Genomic DNA, 23,171 nt, shown 5'->3' on the forward strand with positions numbered 1-23,171 from the left:
GTTTCTTTTTATGTGTGTGCTCGTGTTTGTAGGTGCAATGAGATTATGGTTAAGTAGCATGAGCATGAAGACTTTCTCGAGGGAGCATTATCAGGCAGGAGCGGGCGTGCACCCTTAGAGGAGCGGCCGCTCCTCATCCCAGCACCATAATCTGCCTCCCCCTGCACATAAAGGAGCGGGCGTGCAGCCTTCAAGGAGCGGGCGCTCCCCCCTGTTTTCCTACATTCTGCCCCAAAACTGCACATAAAGGAGAGGGCATCCAGAGAGCCCAGGAGGAGCGGGCGCTCCTACCTACTGGAGCGGGCGCTCCTCCTGTTCTGAAGCCCGATTTTGACGGATTTTACGATGTAACTTTTGGGCATATAAATAGGACGCTTGACTTCAGATTTTTAGATCTTCTTTCCCTTTAGTTTTCTTAGGCCCTTAGTTCTTCTCAACCCTCATTAATTAGCTTAGATCTTCTCAAACTCAATCATTGTAATAGATTAATTGAAGATTGTTCTCTTGAATTCAACAATTTCTCAACTTTGAAGCATTTTTAAGTAATTTCTTTCCTCTATCTCTTACTCTTTAATTTCAGTTTTTATTTACTTTGAGTTGTTAAATTCCTCTCTTGATCTTGCTTAACTGTTGTTGCATGTCCAATCTACCTTATTCCTGCTACTCCTCTCAACTTGTTAATTTAATGTTTGAATTGGAACTTGTTGTTTTCATGTCCCTCACCATGTTTAGTGAGTAGTTAATTAGCTAGGGGTTGGGTGAAGACCCAACCAAGCCATGGGTTGATTGATGTTTGTGCTTGCATGTTCATTTTGGGTTGATGATTGATTGTTAAAGAATTGTTTAATTGCATGTGTAATTGGATGGCCACTTATTGCTCATGTATTCACTTCTATGCTTGCATTGAGAGATGGAGTCTAGTTGTGAGCCTTTTCTTATATGGTTATGCTAAATTCCTCTTGATTGTGGTTCCTTGTTTGAATGATGTAGTAGTCTTAGTTGCAACAATTAGGTGAGAAATCTCAATTGCGTGTGCTTTAATGCTTTCTTGGACCGATCGAAAGACAAACCCGAGTTAGTAGCCTACTTCTCATCGTTAAGACTTGGTTGGCCTATCTTGTTAGTTGAGTTTGGCTTAGGAATGCTTAGTGTTGTGGCTTCGAAAGAAGGCAACATTGAGTGCCCTCTCTATCACCCAATTTGTGTTCATGCTTGCCTAGTGTTTTGATCCATTGGTTTGGTTGGCGTCGATTCCCTATTTCCCCCTAGTGTTTGTCTCCATAGTAGTTACCTAATCAAAACCTCCAATTTGTGACCGAACTAGATTACAACCGTTTCATACTCTCGGTGTACTTACCCATTCCTTGTGGATACGATCCTCTACTTACCCTAGACTTGTCTTAGGTTGGTTTAGGTAGAATTATTGTTTGGTTTTAGGGTGATTGTCCAACGACCGATTATATCCTCTACCAATTTGCAACAATATCGGTGCAAAATTAGCTTTCCCATATAAAATTTTGATTTTCCATGTAATTTTATTACTTTCTCTCTCTATTTTTTTTTTACAAACCCCATGTAAATTTATCTTGCCAACATACTTTTACTTCTTTTTATTTAACTTTCTTAATACCCGCGTAATCAACCCAAATAGGTCATTCTTTCGGAGACGGATGGAGTAATCTGAAAGTTGAGTCTCCAATTTGCAACAACCATGAAAGTTTAGTTACTAGTCTTATAAGCTACATTAGGATTTTATGGCACAAAACAAAAGTGGAAAATATAATTTGCGATATGGTATCAAACTATCAATAGATTATTATCCCTCTTTCTTGACATTTCCCACCTTATCTTGTTCCACTTTCAATCTTTCTTCTCCGTCCTCATTTGAAAACTCCATTAATGGCGCTCTCATTCCACCCTCTTCGTTCTCTTTCCTCAATCCACCCCACTTCTCTTCACTCTCTCTCCCCTTTCCTTGCTAAAACACCCATCAATTTCCCTTTCTCCCAATCATCTCCTCTTTATACTTCACCCCTCAGAATTCAGTGCGCCACCAATAACACTAACACAGCATCAACCTCCACTCCCAATCCTAAATCTGGGGTTTCTGTTTACAAACCCAAATCGTATGAAGTCCTTGTTACTGATGCCGCTAATGCCCTCTCTCTTGCTCTTCAGGATGGCAAGCTTCGAGTCGAAATCGACTTTCCGTAACTTTCTCTTCTTTTTACTTTATCTATCTTGCTACTCGTTATTTTATTTTGGCTTCAAATTCTTTATACACGCTGTAATCTTGCTGTGTTTTGTGATATAATTGGTAAATGTTGATATTATATATATGATCAATTGTTTCAAGTATTATGAACATGCCCTAATTTTTCAAATTGAATTGGTAATTAGTGTTAATAGGTGGGATCAATTTTCTTAGTTAATTCTTGAGAAATGTTTTTGGGTTCGTGTTTATTTATGTTACTAATAAATAGCAATAGTATGAAACTATTTGAAATTGGGGAATGCTGTTTCTAGCTACTGCTTTGAATTATCATATGTGTTATGGAGTAGTCGTATGCTGAAACTGCAATAGTTGAAAGTATACAACACTACAAGGTATGGAGTATTGAACTGATAGCCTATTCTTGATACATTTTACTTCACTTTTGCCTTATATAGTCATATGTAAGTTATTGACACACAGCGACATGTTGCCGAACATCATGTATCTAATCAATTTCTCCAATGTCAGGCATATTGCTTAAAGCCCATTTTATTCATTAGTGTTTCTTCATAGTTTTTTTTTTTTTTTTTTTTTTAAAAATTGATTTTCCATCTTTCTGACATATGAGTTTTTCCTTTTGTTTTCAACAGGCCTCTACCAAGTGATATATCTTCTTACAAGGTATTTTTTGTGTCATTTTAGTTCTCTTGGACTGATCATATATACCTTCAATTTCCAGTCTAGTTTCGGTAAATGAGTGGCAATCTCTGTTATTCATACTCCAAATTTCTTGTCATACTTTATGCCTGCCATGAATTAAAATAATAAATGCATACAAGTATGATACATAAAAGTTGATTGTAAGATTTTATAGAAAAGCTATCTGTATCTATGTTCAATTTTTCTAAATCTTAAGAAGTCCAACACTCGTGTAAGATTTTGAGTAACATTGGTGGCACCTACAACTCATATGCTTACTACTACATGAACTTATTGACTCATAATAAAAACAGACGCATGATTTTCTCAAATTGTGAAGGGATCATCAGACGATTTTATCGATGCAAATATTCAGCTAGCATTGACTGTTGCGAGGAAACTTCAAGAGAAAATGCAACTCAGATCATGCATAGTAAGAGGACATATTTTTATATATCTTTTGGCCTAAATATTTGGAGACATAGAATTGATTTATTCTTTGCTGGGGATATCAGGTGTTTCCTGACAAGCCTGAAAAGCGTAGGGCCGCTCAGTTTTTCAGGACTGCTATTGACTCGGTAACAATATCTATCCTCAACTCGATGCTTGTAATCCACTCATTGTTTGTTTCTTGTAATATTAAGTGCAGTGACAGTCATGGGTTAACTAATTTCTACCCTTAAACAATTAGCTTCTTATAGTTCTTAGAGGTTCTCTTGTTTGACAATTTAGTTCATTACTGGCTCATTAATGTATTACGGGGATAGAAGCTAAATGATAAAATGCTGGGTGCTGAATTTTATGAGCTGAATTATTGTTTTTAATTATTTCAGATTGATGGCATTACTATAGGCTCCCTGGATGATGTGCCTGGTGGTGCTGTTTCTAATTTCTTTAACTCAATAAGGGATACATTGGATTTTGATTTTGAAGATGAGAATGAAGGTAAGATGTGATACATGTGAGTGCTCAAGTGTGATATGATTTGAGTTCTATTAGCTCATTTGTATTGTGGAGATGATAAGTTTATAATTAGCAGGCTAACTGCCATTTTAATACCTATTCTTCGTGTTGGTGACCAATTAATACTCCATAGCTATTTGTCACATTGAATAGAAGCTATTCCTTTCTTTGTATTTTGTTGTTTTCTTCTTCATCTTAAGTGCAGAACTTGAAGCTGGCAGCAAGTTGATGCATCCCTCTTATATGCCTTGTCATCTGCTCTCTGGTTCCCTTATAATTGAACAGTTGAGAATCTGCTCTTTGTCTACATGCAGGTCGTTGGGAATCTGATGATCCACCTTCACTTTACATATTTCTCAATTGTAGCACACGAGATCTCTCTCTGATAGAGAAGTATGTGGTACGATGTCTTTGCTTTGTTATTTTGTCTTCCATGCATCCTAATTTTGTGGTGTGTGTATGCGTCTTTATATCTATAACGGTCACCATGACATGTTTGTTCATTTATGTTGCATATATAATGGGTTCATGCGGTTCTGCTTCTAAATATTTTAGTAAAATTTAAGAATTTTGTGTCATATTTGTATCAATAATATATTTGGCACTGCCAATGTGGTATGTCACTTGCATTGTAAAATTGATGGACCATCAATTTTGTTCTTCTAAGCTTTGCTAGGATTTACCATGACATTAATTGGGTGGTATTATAGGAAGTTGAGTAAGATTGAGCAAGGGGTAGGCTACTAGGCTGTCCTTACAATCTAATCTCTTGCCAAGGTTTACAAGTTTGTCTGTCAAAAACGTTTCTGATGTGTAATATTATACCATTGAGAAAATCAATATGTCTGTCCATACAAAACTTGTATTTTTGAGTGAGCATGGATAGGGTACAAACATATATGAGTGTATAGATGTAAGCTGAGCTACTACTTTTGTGGCATCTTTTCCGTCATCATAGTGAAATGTTAGTAGAGACAAGGATTGATAGTTTTTTGAATTTCTTTCACTGCTGAATAAGGATAAGTCACAAATCAAAATGATTTGATTTTTTCTTTCCCTCCTTTTGTTTGATGTTTCTTTTTGATTTCTTAAACTTCTGGGCTAACTAATGTATCTCTGTCCGTAATATGCAGGAAAAATTTGCTTCTTCAACTCCCACTCTCCTATTTAATCTTGAGCTTGAAACATTACGGTATATAAGTTTGGTCTTGCCTATATTAGTTACTTATGGATGGACTGTCCAAAAATTATATATCCCTATTAATTTGAAGAGTATATGCTTTTACAGTGCTGATCTGGGTCTTCTAGGCTTCCCACCGAAGGATCTCCATTACCGATTTCTTTCTCAGTTCATTCCAGTCTTCTATATCCGAACAAGAGAATATTCTAAGGTAATTCTCTTGCTGATTTTCTAAAAGTTGTCTCCATTAACCTCTTTTTCTATTTTCCTTGGCTAACCATATTTTTCCTTTTCTTTTATATTTGGCTAACCATATAAATCCTTTCCTTTTCTTTTTTGGCTAACCATTTTATTATAATTTCCTTGATGCATGAAAGACAGTGCCCGTGGCGCCTTTTATCGTGAATTATAATGGAGCTCTGTTTCGCCAATACCCTGGTAAGTAAACTAAATGTGTGGTTACATTGTCGTTTACTTGTTTGAAGTGCGATGAATTGATGCAAGGGGGAGGGGTACTTTTGGCAATATCTTTCTAAGTTAGTTATGGGTAACTAGGGGAATAAGCTAGGGAAGAAATTCTATAAATAAAGAAGATTAGGGAGAGGGAATTCATGTTAAATAGTGTGATAACTGATTAGCTTGTAGGTTTGGGAGAGTGTCATTCCTCTTGAAAGATTGACAGGGCTGTAATTGGCATTAGTTCAGTCATATGTGGCTTGTTTTACACTAATCATCCCTCTTTCCTTGATACATCATTTTAGTCCATATTCTAGTGCTTAGTCTGTTTCATGTTTAATAGTGTGATAACTTATTAGCTTGTAGGTTTGGGAGAGTGTCATTCCTCTTGAAAGATTGACAGGGCGGTAATTGTCATTAATTCCGTCATATGTGGCTTGTTTTGCACTAATCATCCCTCTTTTCTTGATACGTCATTTTAACCCATATTCTAGAGCTTAGTCTATATTAATATACTACAATCAGCAGAATAATTGCATCTTTGCATGTAACCCTCAATTACACAGCTAACCTGCTTTATATTGTTGTGAATGTGGATGTTTCCTGTTACTTATTCGGACTATACAGTTTAGTGGGAAGGATTCATATATTCTTTACAGGGCCTTGGCAGGTGATGCTAAAGCAAGCTGATGGTTCTTTTGCTTGTGTCGCAGAAAGTGCTACCCGATTCACACTTGGTGAAGTAAGCAATTCTTGTTGATTAGTCATTTATTTGTAATTATTGTTGATAATCTGTCACATAAATGGGACTCACATTATGATTGATTCAGACCAAGGAAGAACTTTTGAGGGTTTTAGGGCTGCAAGAGGAACAAGGAAGCTCTTTAGAATTTCTTCGTAGAGGATATAAGGTTTTTTTTCCTTTTGCATGTCCTTCAACTTGTCTTTTAGTGAATGTTGCTGAAAAAGAAGAAATTATCATGACTTCACTTTTTGGTAAATCTTTCAGACTTCCACCTGGTGGGAAGAAGATACAGACTTGGAGGCTTCTACTGACTGGAGAAGTTGACGACTATCAGTATGTTTCAGCTGATATGGATGGCATCTAATGAATTGCACAGGATTTCAATACATCATATTCATAGCTGGTGACGGATTATCAGTTTTGCTTTGATTTCCCGATTCTCAACCGGAGAGAATCATACAGGTGTATTAAATTTAGAATTTTTCTGTCCCTCCCTGCACTTAGCATGAGGTTTATAATTTCTGCAAAGTGTAATTAAATTTTAAAATCGCTTGAAATTGTTTTATTCTGATTTCTATTGTAGCTTGATTCATATTATCCACTTTATGTTTAATTTCAAGTCTTTAGGGAAACATTTAGTACAATTCCAACTTTGACGTCCCATAGCTCCAAAATGTATCGCTTTTTAATTTTTGGTGGTTTACTTATACTGTGTACATATATTGTTTTGTAGGGGAAGATCCACAGCAATTTGGCAATGTCAATGGTAATACTTCTTCACCTCGAAGGACATTGACATGAGACTTTTTCTTGTAAGATTACACTTACCAATGCCTTGAAAAACAATAAAACATACACCTTTATGGCATGTCCCAAACTCCTTTTGCGATTTTTTGGGTGAGATTGTTTTATACAATGTTTGCCTTTAACTTTGATGGGATTTTATAACATTGTTCTACTATCCTTGGAGCTGTGTTAAGGGGGGTATGAAAATAAAATAATATGAGAACGCGAAAAGGTGAGAAGATCTTTCCAATTTTAGCTTGCTGTGCGAAAATTGCATTATTTACTTCCACACTTTGGAACACCAATACATAGCATATGCACTATTTACATTCACGCCTTGCTCTCATGCAGGCCAGTGGGCATATCATATCTAGCTAACTACTCGTACAAGAACTTTTTTTTGAGGTAGGTGGGGTGGGACGAGGTAGGGTTAGGGAGCAATCAAAAATCTCGCGGATCAACGAAAAGTGTTGATGCTGAGGATGGAGAAGTAACCCAATCTAAAGGCTGAGAATTGTTGCCCCCTTCTTTATTTGGGAGCTTCTTCATACACCACAAGTCTTCACTCCATGAAAACCTCTTCCAATGTGGTATAGCCTCGCTAACTGGGTCCCACTGTGCCACCTCAGCAACAACGGCTGCACACGCCACGTCATCCCTAGCCATGTTGTGTGCAAAGTTGCATAGACTTTTCATCAATTTTAGAGACCCCTTCCCTTCCATGTGTAGGCCATACAAGAAATAGAAGCCAAAAGGCCTAAACATGTTTGGTATAGAAGGCACCCTAAGCCAAGGCATATGAGCATCCAAAACCCTACTCCCTAGACAACAAGCCTTTGTTAACTTAGACACACCTTTTAGTTGTAATTGGTAAACTTCCTTAGTGTTCCACACACTCATAATAGCAAAGCAAGGTGGAAGCCTCTTTTGAGGATCCCATTTTTGTAGGTACCTCTTTGGCATCCCAATGAAGGTTCCTAAGTGAAGTTTGCTTGATAATACTGACTCTATATCCTTAGGGAAGAACTCCGAGTTGGAGAAGATTCTTCGGTACATAGATGCAGCTACTAGTGGTGGTACTTGGACAATAGCAACACTGGAGGTTACTGGTTTCTGATGTGCATGTACTGGTTGCACCAATACAGTTGGGTTGCAAAATTTAGAGTAGTTAAACTTGTAGGTGAACAAGTTGATTGAGGCTTCATTAGCACAATCAGTCATCATATAAACATATTCAGCTCCTTTTTCTTTGCACCATTCCTCCAACTTCTTAATCAACTTTGTAGCAATACCCTTTTTTCTGTTCAAAATTAAAGAAAGTCAAGATCAATGTTACGTAACTAGATAATCTGTTGCAACCTTAACTGAACTATAATGACTTATAAATGTGTACTTAGTATAAGATATGAAAGTATAAACCGAAACGAATAGTTCATCATTCAAATTCGACTTGAATCGAAAGAATCTATTAGTCACCTATAAGGAGAGGTTGGAGGCATAGGCTTAGCTGATATATGAAGCAATATAAAGGTCTAGTGAATATGCCAGTCATAGAAATCTTATGCTTGCATGATTTAAAATTAGTAATCCAATCAAACATAAGATTGATTGTTACGGTACAAATTCTTGGTCAAATTGTACAGCCAGCAAATCAAATTAAGATATTGAGGAATAAAAATTGTAAGACATTCTTCGTGGAATGATTACGGATCGGCAGTTACAGAATCTATGACGATTGAAGTTATTATGCTAATATAAGCATAATTTTGGTAAAGTAGTTATCACACATGATTAAATTATATCAAGATACTGTACTACTTTAGAAAGTGCTTCCATTTATATTTTTATATTCAAGACCACTTTTATAAGAATATTTATAAACTTGATTACAAAGCCACATAATCAGATACCCAAACAGTTCCTAAGATTATCTGTGCAGTGGTTCCACCCTTTTCTTCGATTAAAAAAAAAAAAAAAAATTATCGCCCTTATTATTATTATTATTATTATTATTATTATTATTTATTTTAGGTATGATATTAAGAGTTTTCGAAATAATAAGGTACATTTTTATAAGGTGAGAGAGCATGAGAGTCCCAACTCACAAAGAAACCTCAATTATATAGATAGAAAATGGAATGGGTTGTACCCGAGATGATAAAGTCAGGGTTACCACGTATAAATATTGGTTGACCTTGAGTGGATTCCTAAATAGTAATTTATATACTACAGAGTACTATGTTGCTTATTATATGTTACTTTCTGTTCAATAAAAAGAAAAAGAAGACGATTAAAAGCTAGCTGAATATATCTTCGATCATTTTTGTCGATTGATGGGATGGGACTCATGGGAGTTCTGATTCCTATTCCTAGCAAAACGAAGCCAACTAAAAAAAGAATATTTGTCTCCAATATTATAGGATCATTCATTGACTTTTTATAATCATGGAATCTAATCATTTTAACTTACTCTAAAATTCTAAATTATAATTAAAGAGATTAAAACTTAGGACCTACTTAAGCCGTAATAAAGATACAAATAAATACCTGTTTTTTTGAAAGTAGATGTACAGTATTGAAAATATATAGGTAACGAACTCTGGTGCTTTGGCTTCTAGAATTTATCCAACTATTATATGTCCAAGTGTTGAGAATAAGAATTTACTTTTGTAGATTAACTTTAACCTACTCATTGTTGAAATTGAAATGGTAAATTAACGACGAGAGATCCTTGCATGATAGTGAACCATCAGTCAACAGCATTATTATCTTCGGTCCATTTTAATACTACCTTTGGTTTTTATAACTCTCAACAAAGGGGTATTATTTGTAAGACATAAAATATTCCTTTGTTGCGTACCTCAAAAAAAAAAAAAAAAAAAAAAAATTCCTTTGTTGCAAGTAACAAGAACCGGAGGTAGTACTTTAATTAATATAAGATATTTTGTTTCATCAAAGAACCTTTATTTTAAGCTATATTATTTCAGGTAAGCCAAAATTTTTATAAAGGAATTAAAGCAATCATCAATTAATTATATTAGACTCATCTAATGGAAAAAAATACATACGAAGTATATATATATTATATCAGAAGTTTTTTACATCCCAATGCTAAAATCATTTACTACCCGCGTCATGTTGAACTGCAATGATATAAAACTATATATAAATCTTTTGTTTACTGTCTTTTTTTATATATATATAGATCACCTCATATCATAGATAGTCAAGTACTTTAGTACTTAATTTTCACATATACTACTTTTGTAACCAAAAGCTACGAGTAAAAAAGTAATCATACATCCATAATTATGCTATGAATTGAAATTTAAGAAACGAACCGAAGGTGAATATACAGTTGTGTAATAATGCACATTTAAGATATAGCTAGGAGTAAGATATAACGAACCTGTGCATGGGAGAGACTCGTAAGCCCAAAATATAAGCTAGCTTGACATAAACAGGAAGATTATCATCATCAACAACCTTCTTTCCTCTTGTAACGGGTTTTATACCTCCTCTAATCACTCCAACAATATCTCCTCCATAATCTGCAACCTAATAATATTCATATCATCAGATAAACAAACGAAAACCAGTTAAAATAAAAAAAACATGAAATATAATAATCACCTAATAACATACAAGTTAACAAGTATATATGTGAGGATCAACCTTAACGAAAAAGGATGATTATTAGTTGTAGGTCATGCCTCGTTTACAATGGCACGTGGGTTTAACTATACTTGCAAGTTCCAACCAAATTTAGCTTAATTATTATTTTAAGGTGATTTGTTTTGTCAGACTAGGTCATATCGTGACCATGAGTCATGGCCCAGTGTACTAGTATGTCATGCCACAGTATATCCTGACCCGACCCATTGCTATCTTTAGTATTACTTCTAACATGATATACAAAGTAATAAGAAGTAATAGAGCGAGCATGGAAGAAGAGAAGAGTATGTAGGTAGGTACCATCATGATGCGAGTAGGAAAATGGCGTATTCTTCCAAAAGGATCACCCAAGAGGTGAGTGATGAGAGAAGGCTGGCCTTGCTGTTGGCCTCCAAACTCACATTGTCTCTCCAAATCCTCCACCTTTTCATTCTCTTTTTTTTCATCGAATTCTCTTATTTTCACTTCCATATTCATATTACTATGATTATTCTTTGTTGGTGACTCCTCAGCTACTATTTTTAGTGGCATTGATCCTTTTTTTATTTTTTTGGGGGGGGGGGGGGGAATGAAGGTTGATCAACTTCTGCGGTGGTGACATTTGTGCAAACTCAACTCCTTTATATATAAATTTATTTGGAGGGACTCAGACAAGTGGGGTTTATGTGTATGACATGGCGTAGGCATTATTATAATGGCAAGTGTGCTAATGTTATTTTAATGGGTCCCCTTTTTTTTGGTTTTATTTATTTGATATTGTGAATTTTACCCATTGATCATCAACTTGCTAACTAGTTTAACTTGTAGAGTAGCTGAGTAGGTGTATATGTTTTTGTTTAGGGTCTATTTTGTTCCCTTAAAATTTTAGAGCTATAATTAGGACTCATTATTAGGTATAACTAAATTTACACACTTCGTATATCTTACTGTGAAATAATTACTCCCCATAGCAAATTTTAGAATTAATTGAATTTTGAGAAGTTTAGTTTGCGCAATGTTCAAAAAAAAAAAAAAGTTTGCGCAGTATGAAATAACTCGTACGCTTAATACTTACATACGTAGATACTCTAAAAATAAAGAATAAATTTAAGAAGACTAAAAAAACATGATGGGGGATGAATATTTATTTTTCCTTAAATTTGAAAATGATTGATAAGATATGTATCAATAATTGTGGTGTTGGTCATAACTTTAAATAAATAAGATCTCTCCATATACTTATGAAATATGATACGTGCACATAACTTTTGCTTTTCTCATGTGGCTTTGGCTTTTGCGCAGCCAAGTAACTCCCCCGAGACGGCTTATTACTTATTAGCTATTACTCCCCTAATTTTATAATTTGGGACTATTATTAATCATCTTTATACGAGTTGTTATTAATTGGATAAAACTTTTTTTTTTTTAATTTTTTTTAAAATATTTGATGCAGTTGGTAAGATTTGGCCCTTGATTTTGAGCGATCTGTGAATTACTGAATTAGAAAGTACTTTTTGTTTTAATTAGCTTAGTTATTAAGACTTAAGCTCTTGTGGTGGCTATTCCTCTAATTACTACGAATCATTTTCATGCACTCGAACCTTAACTGCATTTTAAAAAAAGTACTTTTTATTTTTTTATTTTTTATTTTTTATTTTTTATTTTATTGAGAGGGGTACAAGCTAGGTAAATCTAGTACAAGCTAAGCTATCTTGAAATTCAGATTGAATGATCAACAATTGGAGGAATGTTGCACCTTACACTAGCTGGCTAAGTTATTTGACCAAGAAATCATTCTTTTCATGCCTTACATCTATTCGCTTAAAAATTAGTCACCGCCAATTATTAAAGCCCTTTAAAGGCATAATTAAGCATCTTCTATTCTTCTCTAGTATTTATTGAGAAGTTAATAAACAAAAGGAGATTTGATACTAACCATAACAAATTAGCGAATGTCGGACCATCCTAGCGGTCTAAGCTTGCCAATTCAATTAACCAAATGCCATATCTTCAATGTAGTACCAAATATATAACGTCTAAGATCACATAGCTTAGGCGAATAGTTAGGTCTATAGAATAAATTCATCTTTTTTTTTACACATTTCATGTCATCACTTCGATAGATTTATTCCCTCCGACAAATAAAAATCTTATTTCACCCATAAAACTATTTCATATTCACAAGCTATCAAAGTGACAATTTTTTTTTTTAATATTAATTTTTTTAAAATATTAAAATAAAGCAAAGCTAACATGCCAAGATTGTAATAATCGTTTGGCGCTAGCTTTTCATACAAAAAATAAGGCATCATGGTGGATTGGTGGTATCTCTTTATTATTACCTCTGTTACATATTATTTGCAACGATTTGACATAGAAAAATATCTAATCATTACAAATAATATGTAACGGAGGTAGTAATATTATTTACGTATGTAGAGGTGTCAATTTAAGTCGTATTTGAATTAGGTTCGATCGGATCGGATTAATTTTTAAAGTTGAGTGATGCTAAATTATTGTGTTCACGTGAGTCAAAATCTGAATCAGATAATTTTCGGTCGGTTTCAGATTGAGTTGGATCGGGTGTTTTTGATACCTCTACACCTATGAGTAGTGTCTTATTGAAGGAAAATATAAATAATAATCATCTTGTTAACTTGAGCAGTCTCTCATCCGACCACTCATCGGCCGGTTTATGTATTGATGAAAAATCTCTGAAGTTGTAAGTGGACTAAAACTCGCAAAATTATCTACAAAAAGAGAGAAGATTCAAAACTATAGTCGGATCTGACTTAGCTTGGTAAAATTGAATCAAATCCATTATATAAAAAGACTTTGTAAGAGTAAAATCCTATCAAATAGTATAGAAACATGGTCGAAACTCGAAACATCCTGCTAATTTATAAAGAGTGCGCGGCTATGCGCATGCAAATGGATGTCCACGTACTTTGTGGCCATATCACATCTTAAATGTATGTATATATACATAGAGTTTTTTTAAAAAAAAAAAAAAATTTATAAAAAAAACGTATAAAACAAGTTGGTTTTTTATTTATTAGTATATGATCTTAATTAAAATCACAAAATGTTAAAACACAACATCAAAGGCGGCTTGTTGTCTGCATTATTAATATTAATAATAATAAAGGATTAAAGGAGCGGTTATTAATTGAATTGAATACAAAGTACAACTGCACTCTTTTGTCAAATTATTGGTGCAGGTGGATCGAATGATGCCACCAAGTATTTTATTTAAACGATTAACACCAAAGATTGTCATGTGATGTAATTATCCCACCATAATCACCCCCGCCAACGTAGCCCATACTTTAAGCTAGAGCTGTTAAAAACTGACCCGACCCAAGAACCCGACCTGAACCGGCAATGATCTGAACCCAACCTATACCCGGACAATGGGGTGAAACTAGTGACCTGTAACCCGACCTGAACCTAACCTAATGTTAACCGACAACCTATTTGATCCAATACCTTTTGACCTGAACACAAACCTGCACCGGACCTGAGAGTAACCGTCAACTGATTTAATCCGACCCAACAACAATCTGAACCCCAACTAGTACTTGACCCAATTTGAAGCTGTACCTGAGTCGTGGAAGGTTTAATAAAATTTATATGCCATTTGTTCAACTTATATATTGGTACAAATATGTAAACCCACAATTCGATTCAACTTGTATACCTTTTGTTCACTATTACTCATATATAGGTTTATAAAATCTTGATAATGCGTATCAAATTATGGAAGGCGTAATTATATAGGTTCAACTTGAGCACATCGATATTTATTGAATTGAACATGAACCAAAACCCAACTCAGCACTAACTCGAATCCGAATGTACCATCTATTAACCCACTCAAACCTGACTCACACACAACCCGAACTTGAAATTGAATCCGATCTGAATTTGGCTAAAATTGAACCTGATGACCCAACCTAAACCGACAATGATCTGAACCCAGCCTGTACTCGAACAATGGGGTGGATTATAGCCTTTAATTTTTCCACTTTACGCCATCGGGCCTCAAAACCTAAAAATTTCCTTAAAAAGCATGGATTATAGATTTATAGCCATCAATTTTGTAAATAATTGACCTTTTTTCGCATGAAAATAAAAATTGTCAGGTTGTATACCATGGTCCCTAATACCCTTTAGATGTCCAATTAGGTCGGTGGAACCATCCAATATGTTCTGAAACGGTCATTTTACACGTTTGCAACTTGCACCGATTTCGTAAACTCAAGCCTACCACGGTCTTTTATGACATCATATAATGATTAAATATGGTTTCAAACGACAATATATGACCCCGAGATGTATTCCCTAAGGTCTCAACAATTTTTGCCACGGGGCCCCAAAACCTCAAAAAGTGTGAATTATAGCCTTCAATTTTGTAATTTTTTGAACTCTTTCGCCCGGAAATTAAAATTGCTGAGATGTTTACCGTGGTCCCTAATACTCTTCGGGAGTCCAATTGGGTCGGTAGAACCATCCAATATGCAATTAAACGGTCATTTTACCCGTTCACAGGTTGCTGTGATTTCGTAAACTCAAGCCTACCACGTACAAAAATGACAACATTTAATGATCATATATGGTTTAAAACGGCATTACATGACCTCGAGATGTATCCCTTAGGGTCTCAAGGCTTTTCGCCACCGGACCGCAAAACCTCAAACTTTCCTTAAAAAGAGTGGATTATAGCCTTTAATTTTGTAATTTATTAGACATTTTTTTGGCTTGGAAATAAAAATTGCCAAGATGTTTACCATAGTTCCTAATACCCTCCGAAATTCCAATTGTGCCGGTGGAACCATCTAATATGCCCTTAAACGGTCATTTTACCCGTTCGCAACTTGTAACGATTTTGTAAAGTCAAGCCTACCACAGACGTTTATGACAGCATATATATAATGAGCATATATGGTTTCAAACGATATTATATGACTCCAAAATGTATCCCTTAGGGTCTCAAGGCTTTTCGCCATTGGGCCCCTAATCCTCAAAATTTCAACAAAAAACGTGGATTATAACCTTCAATTTTGTAATTTTTAACCTTTTTTCGCCCGGAAATAAAAATTGCCAAGATGTTAACCATGGTCCCTAATACCCTCCGGGAGTCTAATAAGGTTGGTGGAACCATCCAATATGCCCATAAATAGTCATTTTACCCGTTCACAACTTGCAGTGATTACCACGTACGTTTATAACAACATATGATGATCATATATGGTTTCAAACAGCAATATATGACACCGAGATATATCCGGGCCTAGGGTCTCATCACTTTTCACCACAGGGTCCCGAAACCTCAAATTTTTCTCAAAAAGCGTAGATTATAACCTTCAATTTTGTAATTTTTGAACTTTTTTTTGCCCAAAAAAAAATTGCCGAGATGTTTACCATGGTCCCTAATATCCTCCGGGAGTCCAATTGAGTCGGTGGAACCATCCAATTTGTTCTGAAACGGTCATTTTACACGTTCGAAACTTGCACCGATTTCGTAAACTCAAGCCTACCACGGACGTTTATGACAACATATATTGATTATATATGGTTTCAAACGGCAATATATGACCCCGACATGTATCCCCTAGGTTCTCAAAACTTTTTGCCACCGGGCCCCAAAACCTCAAAATTTCCTCAAAAAGTGTGGATTATAGCCTTCAATTTTGTAATTTTTTGAACTTTTTTTCGCCCGGAAATTAAAATTGTTGAGATGTTTACCATGGTCCCTAATACTCTTCGAGAGTCCAATTGGGTCGGTAGAACCATCCAATATGCAATTAAACGGTCATTTTACCCATTCACTACTTGCTGTGATTTCGTAAACTCAAGCCTACCACGTACAAAAATGACAACATTTAATGATCATATATAGGTTAAAACGGCATTACATGACATCGAGATGTATCCCTTAGGGTTTCAAGGCTTTTCGCCTCCGGACCCCAAAACCTCAAACTTTCCTTAAAAAGTGTGGATTATATCCTTAAATTTTTTTAATTTTTTGACCTTTTTTTTTCGCTTGGTAATAAAAATTGTCGAAATGTTTACCATAGTTCTTAATACCCTCCGGAAGTCCAATTGTGTCGGTGGAACCATCTAATATGCCCTTAAACGATCATTTTACCCGTTCGCAACTTGTATCGATTTTGTAAAGTCAAGCCTACCACGGACGTTTATGACAACATATAATGATTATACATGGTTTCAAACGACATTATATGATCCCAAAATGTATCCCTTAGGGTCTCAAGACTTTTCGCCATCGGGCCCTGAACCTCAAAGTTTCAACAAAAAACGTGGATTATAACCTTCATTTTTGTAATAGTTTGAACTTTTTTTCGCCCGGAAATTAAAATTGCTGAGATGTTTACCATGGTCCTTAATACTTTCCGGGAGTCCAATTGGGTCGGTGGAACTATACAATATACCCTTAAACGGTCATTTTACCCGTTCACAACTTGCTGTGATTTCGTAAACTCAACCTACCACGTACAAAAATGACTACATTTAATGATCTTATATGGTTTCAAACGACATTACATGACCTCTAGATGTATCCCTTATGTTCTCAAGGCTTTTCGCCACCGGACCCCAAAACCTCAAAATTTCCTTAAAAAGCGTGGATTATAGCCTTCAATTTTGTAATTTTTGAACTTTTTTTTTGCCCAAAAAAAAATTGCCGAGATGTTTACCATGGTCCCTAATATCCTCCGGGAGTCCAATTGGGTCAGTGGATCCATCCAATTTGTTCTAAAACGGTCATTTTACACGTTCGCAACTTGCACCGATTTCGTAAACTCAAGCCTACCACGGACGTTTATGACAACATATATTGATTATATATGGTTTAAAACGGCAATATATGACCCCGACATGTATCCCCTAGGTTCTCAACACTTTTTGCCACCGGGCCCCAAAACCTCAAAATTTCCTCAAAAAGTGTGGATTATAGCCTTCAATTTTGTAATTTTTTGAACTTTTTTTCGCCCGGAAATTAAAATTGCTGAGATGTTTACCATGGTCCCTAATACTCTTCGAGAGTCCAATTGGGTCGGTAGAACCATCCAATATGCAATTAAACGGTCATTTTACCCGTTCACAACTTGTTGTGATTTCGTAAACTCAAGCCTACCACGTACAAAAATGACAACATTTAATGATCATATATGGGTTAAAACGGCATTACATGACATCGAGATGTATCCCTTAGGGTTTCAAGGCTTTTCGCCTTCGGACCCCAAAACCTCTAACTTTCCTTAAAAAGTATGGATTATAGCCTTCAATTTTTTTAATTTTTTGACCTTTTTTTCGCTTGGTAATAAAAATTGTCGAGATGTTTACCATAGTTCTTAATACCCTCCGGATCGAAGTCCAATTGTGTCGGTGGTACCATCTAATATGCCCTTAAACGGTCATTTTACCCGTTCGCAACTTGTATCGATTTTGTAAAGTCAAGCCTACCACGGACGTTTATGACAACATATAATGATTATACATGGTTTCAAACTACATTATATGATCCCAAAATGTATCCCTTAGGGTCTCAAGACTTTTCGCCATTGGGCCCTGAACCTCAAAGTTTCAATAAAAAACGTGGATTATAACCTTCAATTTTGTAATATTTTGAACTTTTTTTCGCCCGGAAATTGAAATTGCTGAGATGTTTATCATGGTCCTTAATACTTTCCGGGAGTCCAATTGGGTCGGTGGAACTATACAATATGCCCTTAAACGGTCATTTTACCCGTTCACAACTTGCTTTGATTTCGTAAACTCAAGCCTACCACGTACAAAAATGACTACATTTAATGATCATATATAGTTTCAAATGGCATTATATGACCTCTAGATGTATCCCTTATGGTCTCAAGGCTTTTCGCCACCGGACCCCAAAACCTCAAAATTTCCTTAATAAGCGTGGATTATAGCCTTCAATTTTGTAATTTTTGAACTTTTTTTTGCCCAAAAAAATAAAAATTGCCGAGATGTTTACCATGGTCCCTAATACCCTCAGGGAGTCCAATTGGGTCGGTGGAACCATCCAATTTGTTCTGAAACGGTCATTTTACACGTCCGAAACTTGCACCGATTTCGTAAACTCAAGCCTACCACGGATGTTTATGACAACATATATTGATTATATATGGTTTCAAACGGCAATATATGACCCCGACATGTATCCCCTAGGTTCTCAACACTTTTTGCCACCGGGCCCCAAAACCTCAAAATTTCCTCAAAAAGTGTGGATTATAGCCTTCAATTTTGTAATTTTTTGAACTTTTTTTCGCCCGGAAATTAAAATTGCTGAGATGTTTACCATGGTCCCTAATACTCTTCGGGAGTCCAATTGGGTCGGTAGAACCATCCAATATGCAATTAAACGGTCATTTTACCCGGTCACAACTTGCTATGATTTCGTAAACTCAAGCCTACCACGTACAAAAATGACAACATTTAATGATCATATATGGTTTAAAACGGCATTACATGACATCGAGATGTATCCCTTAGGGTCTCAAGGCTTTTCGCCTCCGGACCCCAAAACCTCAAACTTTCATTAAAAAGCGTGGATTATAGCCTTCAATTTTTTTAATATTTTGACCTTTTTTTCGCTTGGTAATAAAAATTGTCGAGATGTTTACCATAGTTCTTAATACCCTCCGGAAGTCCAATTGTGTCGGTGGAACCATCTAATATGCCCTTAAACGGTCATTTTACCCGTTCGCAACTTGTATCGATTTTGTAAAGTCAAGCCTACTACGGACGTTTATGACAACATATAATGATTATACATGGTTTCAAACGATATTATATGATCCCAAAATGTATCCTTTAGGGTCTCAAGACTTTTCGCCATCGGGTCCTGAACCTCAAAGTTTCAACAAAAAACGTGGATTATAACCTTCAATTTTGTAATATTTTGAACTTTTTTTCGCCCGGAAATTAAAATTGCTGAGATGTTTACCATGGTCCTTAATACTTTCTGGGAGTCCAATTGGGTCGGTGGAACTATACAATATGCCCTTAAACGGTCATTTTACCCGTTCACAAGTTGCTGTGATTTCGTAAACTCAAGCCTACCACGTACATAAATGACTACATTTAATGATCATATATGGTTTCAAACGGCATTACATGACCTTTAGATGTATCCCTTATGGTCTCAAGGCTTTTCGCCACCGGACCCCAAAACCTCAAAATTTCCTTAAAAAGCGTGGATTTATAGCCTTCAATTTTGTAATTTTTTGACCTTTTTTTGGCTGGAAATAAAAATTGCCGAGATGTTTACTATAGTTCCTAATTCCCTCTGGAAGTCCAATTGTGTCGGTGGAACCATCTAATATGCCCTTAAACGGTCATTTTGCCCTTTTGCAACTTGTATCGATAAAGTCAAGCCTACCACGGACGTTTATGACAACATATAATGATTATATATGGTTTCAAATGGCATTATATGACCACAAAATGTCTCCCTTAGGGTCTCAAGGATTTTCGCCATCGGGCCCCTAAACCTCAAAATTTCAACAAAAAACGTGGATTGTAACCTTCAATTTTATAATTCTTAACCTTTTTTCGCCCGGAAATAAAAATTGCCAAGATGTGAACCATGGTCCCTAATATCCTCGGGAGTCCAATAGGGTCGATGGAACCATCCAATATGCCCATAAATGGTCATTTTACCCGTTCACAACTTGTAGTGATTACCACGTACGTTTATGATAACAAATAATGATCATATATGGTTTCAAATAGAAATATATGACACCGAGATATATCCCCTAAGATCTCAACACTTTTCGCCACCGGGCCCCGAAACCTTAAATTTTCCTCAAAAAGCGTGGATTATAGCCTTCAATTTTGTAATTTTTGAACTTTTTTTTGCCCAAAAAGAAAAATTGCCGAGATGTTTACCATGGTCCCTAATATCCTCCGGGAGTGCAATTGGGTCGGTGGAACCATCCAATATGTTCTGAAACGGTCATTTTACCCGTTCGCATTTTGCACCGATTTCGTAAACTCAGCCTACCACGGACGTTCATGACAACATATAATGATTATATATGGTTTGAAACGGCAATATATGACCCCCGAGATGTATCCTCTAGGATCTCAACACTTTTATCCACCAGGCCCCGAAACCTCAAAATTTCCTCAAAAAGTGTGGATTATTAGAGCTGTCAAAAACTGATTCGACCCGAGAACTTGACCATAAACGACAATGATCTGAACCCGGCCTGTACTCGAACAATGTGGTGAAACTAGTGACCTGTAACCCAACCTGAACTTTACCTAATCTTAATTGAAAACCGATTTGATTAAATACTTTATGACCTGAACCCAAACCTGCACCCGACCTGATAGTAACCGTCAACCGATTTAATCCTACCCGAAAACAATCTGAACCCGAACTAGTATCCGACTCAATTAAAACATGAACCCGAGTCATGGAAGGCTTAATAAAATTTTATATACCTTTTATTTAGCTTATATACTGGTATAATATTGTAAACCCTCAATCCGATTTAATAAATTCTTTTGTTCAGCTTATATACCTTTTGTTCTCTGTTACTCGTATATACGTTTAATAAAATCTTGATGATGCTTGATCAAATTATGAAAGGCGTAATTATATAGTTCAACTTGGCTACATCGATATTTATTAGAATTGGACTTGAACCAAAACCCGACTCAACACTAATCCGAATCCGAATGTACCATCTTGTTAACCCATCCAAACCCGACTCAACACCAACTGAACCTGAAATTAAACCCGATCTGATTTTAACTCGAATTGAACCTGACCTATATCCTAAAAGGTGAATGACCCGTTATAACTTGACCTGAAATTGATTCGACCTGAATCTGAACCTGATCTGAAGCTAGATTGACCCGACATAACCTGATCTTGATTTAACTCGAGACCTAATTTGACCCGACCCAAACTCGACTTGAATACTTGAATTGACTGCTCTACTTTAAGCCTTAAAATTAGCACCAATTATGAGAAGATGTACCTATAATAACAATTAGTTCTAATATCTATTATTACTAGCTTAGGTTAGATCCCGTATTACGCACGGTAATTTTCAAAACTATTTTAAATTAGCACTATATTAAATATTTTGACTGTCGCATGTTATATTCATATCAATTGATGAATGCGTGTTGATGAACAACAAAAATAATAATATCAACAGGATAAAAGTCAAAACTTTAATAGATGTTTTAACCCGCCTAGCTAATTAGGTAGATTATATTGTAGATAGATAAACAACAAAAATAATAATATCGTACGGTTTATTAAGTATTGATGATTATGTAGGGATTATAGCAATAATTTCATAATCATATGGGCTATACCAAGTTGCAAATCCACACTCTCTATAGACTCTTAATAAAATGTATATGTAACTATAGACTCTTAAGGTTTTAGTAGACTCTTAATAAAATGTATATGTAACTATAGACTCTTAAGGTTTTAAATTGTAGATGTGGACATAGCAATCATGAAACAGAAAAATATTTTTTTGATATATTGTATGCTGTCAAAAGTTCACCATCTTTTAAAATTTGGAAGGTGCGTGGAAAACGAACAATAATCTCACTTGTTTTACATTAATAATACTTTAATACTCTTATCTTTTTGGAGTAGCTCATTAAAGATAGGATAAATAGGGCCCTAAACGGGTTTAATTTGATGCTAAGTATATAAGCTAAGCGAGATTGGCAAGAATCCCATGATGTCCCACTATTCGATCTAATTGTGTTTTAGCCGTCCACATCATTGTTCATGATGATTAGTGTGATCCAAAATCAATACTTTGTACTTCTTATATGTTAGATTTTTTTCCATACACTAAGAAAGTAAACCTTGAACGCCGACTAAATAATTTCTATAACATTAACAAAGTAATTCCTATTATGACTGGCCACATAGTATGACAAACCACATATAAAAATTACTCGTAGTTTATTACTAATTGACAAAATTAATACGGAGTAGTACTATACACCGGCCAGATGTTATGAGCCGTACAAAGATGATTAATCAAGGTTCTTTGTTGTGGCCCGTACAAAGTTAAGACATAAGACACATCAATCATGCTCATGCATACACATTTATCTAGACAAACTTGAGAATTATTTTGCAGAAAAAATAGATGCCACAAAATAAAAAAGAGATGAGAATAACGGACGAAGCATGGCAGATAAAGAAGTGTGAAGTGTAGTCAGTTCAACCACAAATGACTGCGTGACCAAAGTTTTATTAAAGAGAACAATCATAATAACGTTTCATGTTATTTTTTGTCTCACCATTATCAGCTTCTATTTTATCCTTAACCTTGATTGTATTTTTCCTAAAATGACCTACTTCAGATTTTCTCCTTTTTCGTATTAATGGTTTAAATTTGATTCTTCTTTTATACTAGTACAAAGGAGCTTTA

General features: G+C 35.4%; 2 protein-coding genes across 3 annotated transcripts; one reads left to right on the top strand and one right to left on the bottom strand.

Moving 5' to 3' along the window:
- Positions 1-1,775: 1,775 nt before the first annotated feature.
- Positions 1,776-7,185, top strand: LOC145620361 (protein LPA3-like). Of its 2 annotated transcripts, XR_014108213.1 has the most exons (13): positions 1,776-2,210; positions 2,866-2,896; positions 3,255-3,347; positions 3,430-3,492; positions 3,748-3,859; positions 4,192-4,277; positions 5,011-5,069; positions 5,166-5,268; positions 5,435-5,495; positions 6,173-6,255; positions 6,344-6,424; positions 6,523-6,720; positions 6,992-7,185. XR_014108213.1 is itself a non-coding variant. In XM_081675027.1 (12 exons), exons 1-12 carry the CDS (start codon positions 1,900-1,902, stop codon positions 6,580-6,582), a joined length of 1,143 nt encoding a protein of 380 aa, XP_081531153.1. In that variant the 5' UTR covers positions 1,776-1,899; the 3' UTR covers positions 6,583-6,961. The 2 variants fall into 2 exon arrangements, 1 of the variants encoding a protein (XP_081531153.1); XM_081675027.1 differs by lacking the exon at positions 6,992-7,185 and having other exon boundaries at positions 6,523-6,961.
- A 107-nt stretch (positions 7,186-7,292) lies between these two features.
- On the bottom strand, positions 7,293-11,250 carry LOC145620360 (putative N-acetyltransferase HLS1). The gene is made up of 3 exons (XM_081675026.1): positions 11,020-11,250; positions 10,454-10,602; positions 7,293-8,344 (listed from the first exon to the last, which is right to left on the bottom strand). The coding sequence occupies exons 1-3, from the start codon at positions 11,248-11,250 to the stop codon at positions 7,486-7,488; spliced, it is 1,239 nt and encodes a 412-aa protein (XP_081531152.1). The 3' UTR covers positions 7,293-7,485.
- Between the last annotated feature and the right edge of the window lie 11,921 nt (positions 11,251-23,171).

The sequence above is a fragment of the Chenopodium album genome, chromosome 27 (genome assembly GCF_948465745.1).
Source record: "Chenopodium album chromosome 27, dcCheAlbu1.1, whole genome shotgun sequence".
Taxonomy (NCBI): domain Eukaryota; kingdom Viridiplantae; phylum Streptophyta; class Magnoliopsida; order Caryophyllales; family Amaranthaceae; genus Chenopodium; species Chenopodium album.

Excerpts from the sequence above, each read along its gene's own strand:
- LOC145620361 (XM_081675027.1), top strand. The coding sequence starts at position 1,900 with ATGGCGCTCTCATTCCACCCTCTTCGTTCTCTTTCCTCAATCCACCCC. Across the intron at positions 3,493-3,747 it reads TCAGGACTGCTATTGACTCG|ATTGATGGCATTACTATAGG; the intron begins GTAACAATATCT and ends TAATTATTTCAG. Across the intron at positions 6,425-6,522 it reads TTCTTCGTAGAGGATATAAG|ACTTCCACCTGGTGGGAAGA; the intron begins GTTTTTTTTCCT and ends TAAATCTTTCAG.
- LOC145620360 (XM_081675026.1), bottom strand. The coding sequence starts at position 11,250 with ATGCCACTAAAAATAGTAGCTGAGGAGTCACCAACAAAGAATAATCAT. Across the intron at positions 10,603-11,019 it reads TTCCTACTCGCATCATGATG|GTTGCAGATTATGGAGGAGA; the intron begins GTACCTACCTAC and ends GAATATTATTAG. Across the intron at positions 8,345-10,453 it reads CGAGTCTCTCCCATGCACAG|AAAAAAGGGTATTGCTACAA; the intron begins GTTCGTTATATC and ends AATTTTGAACAG.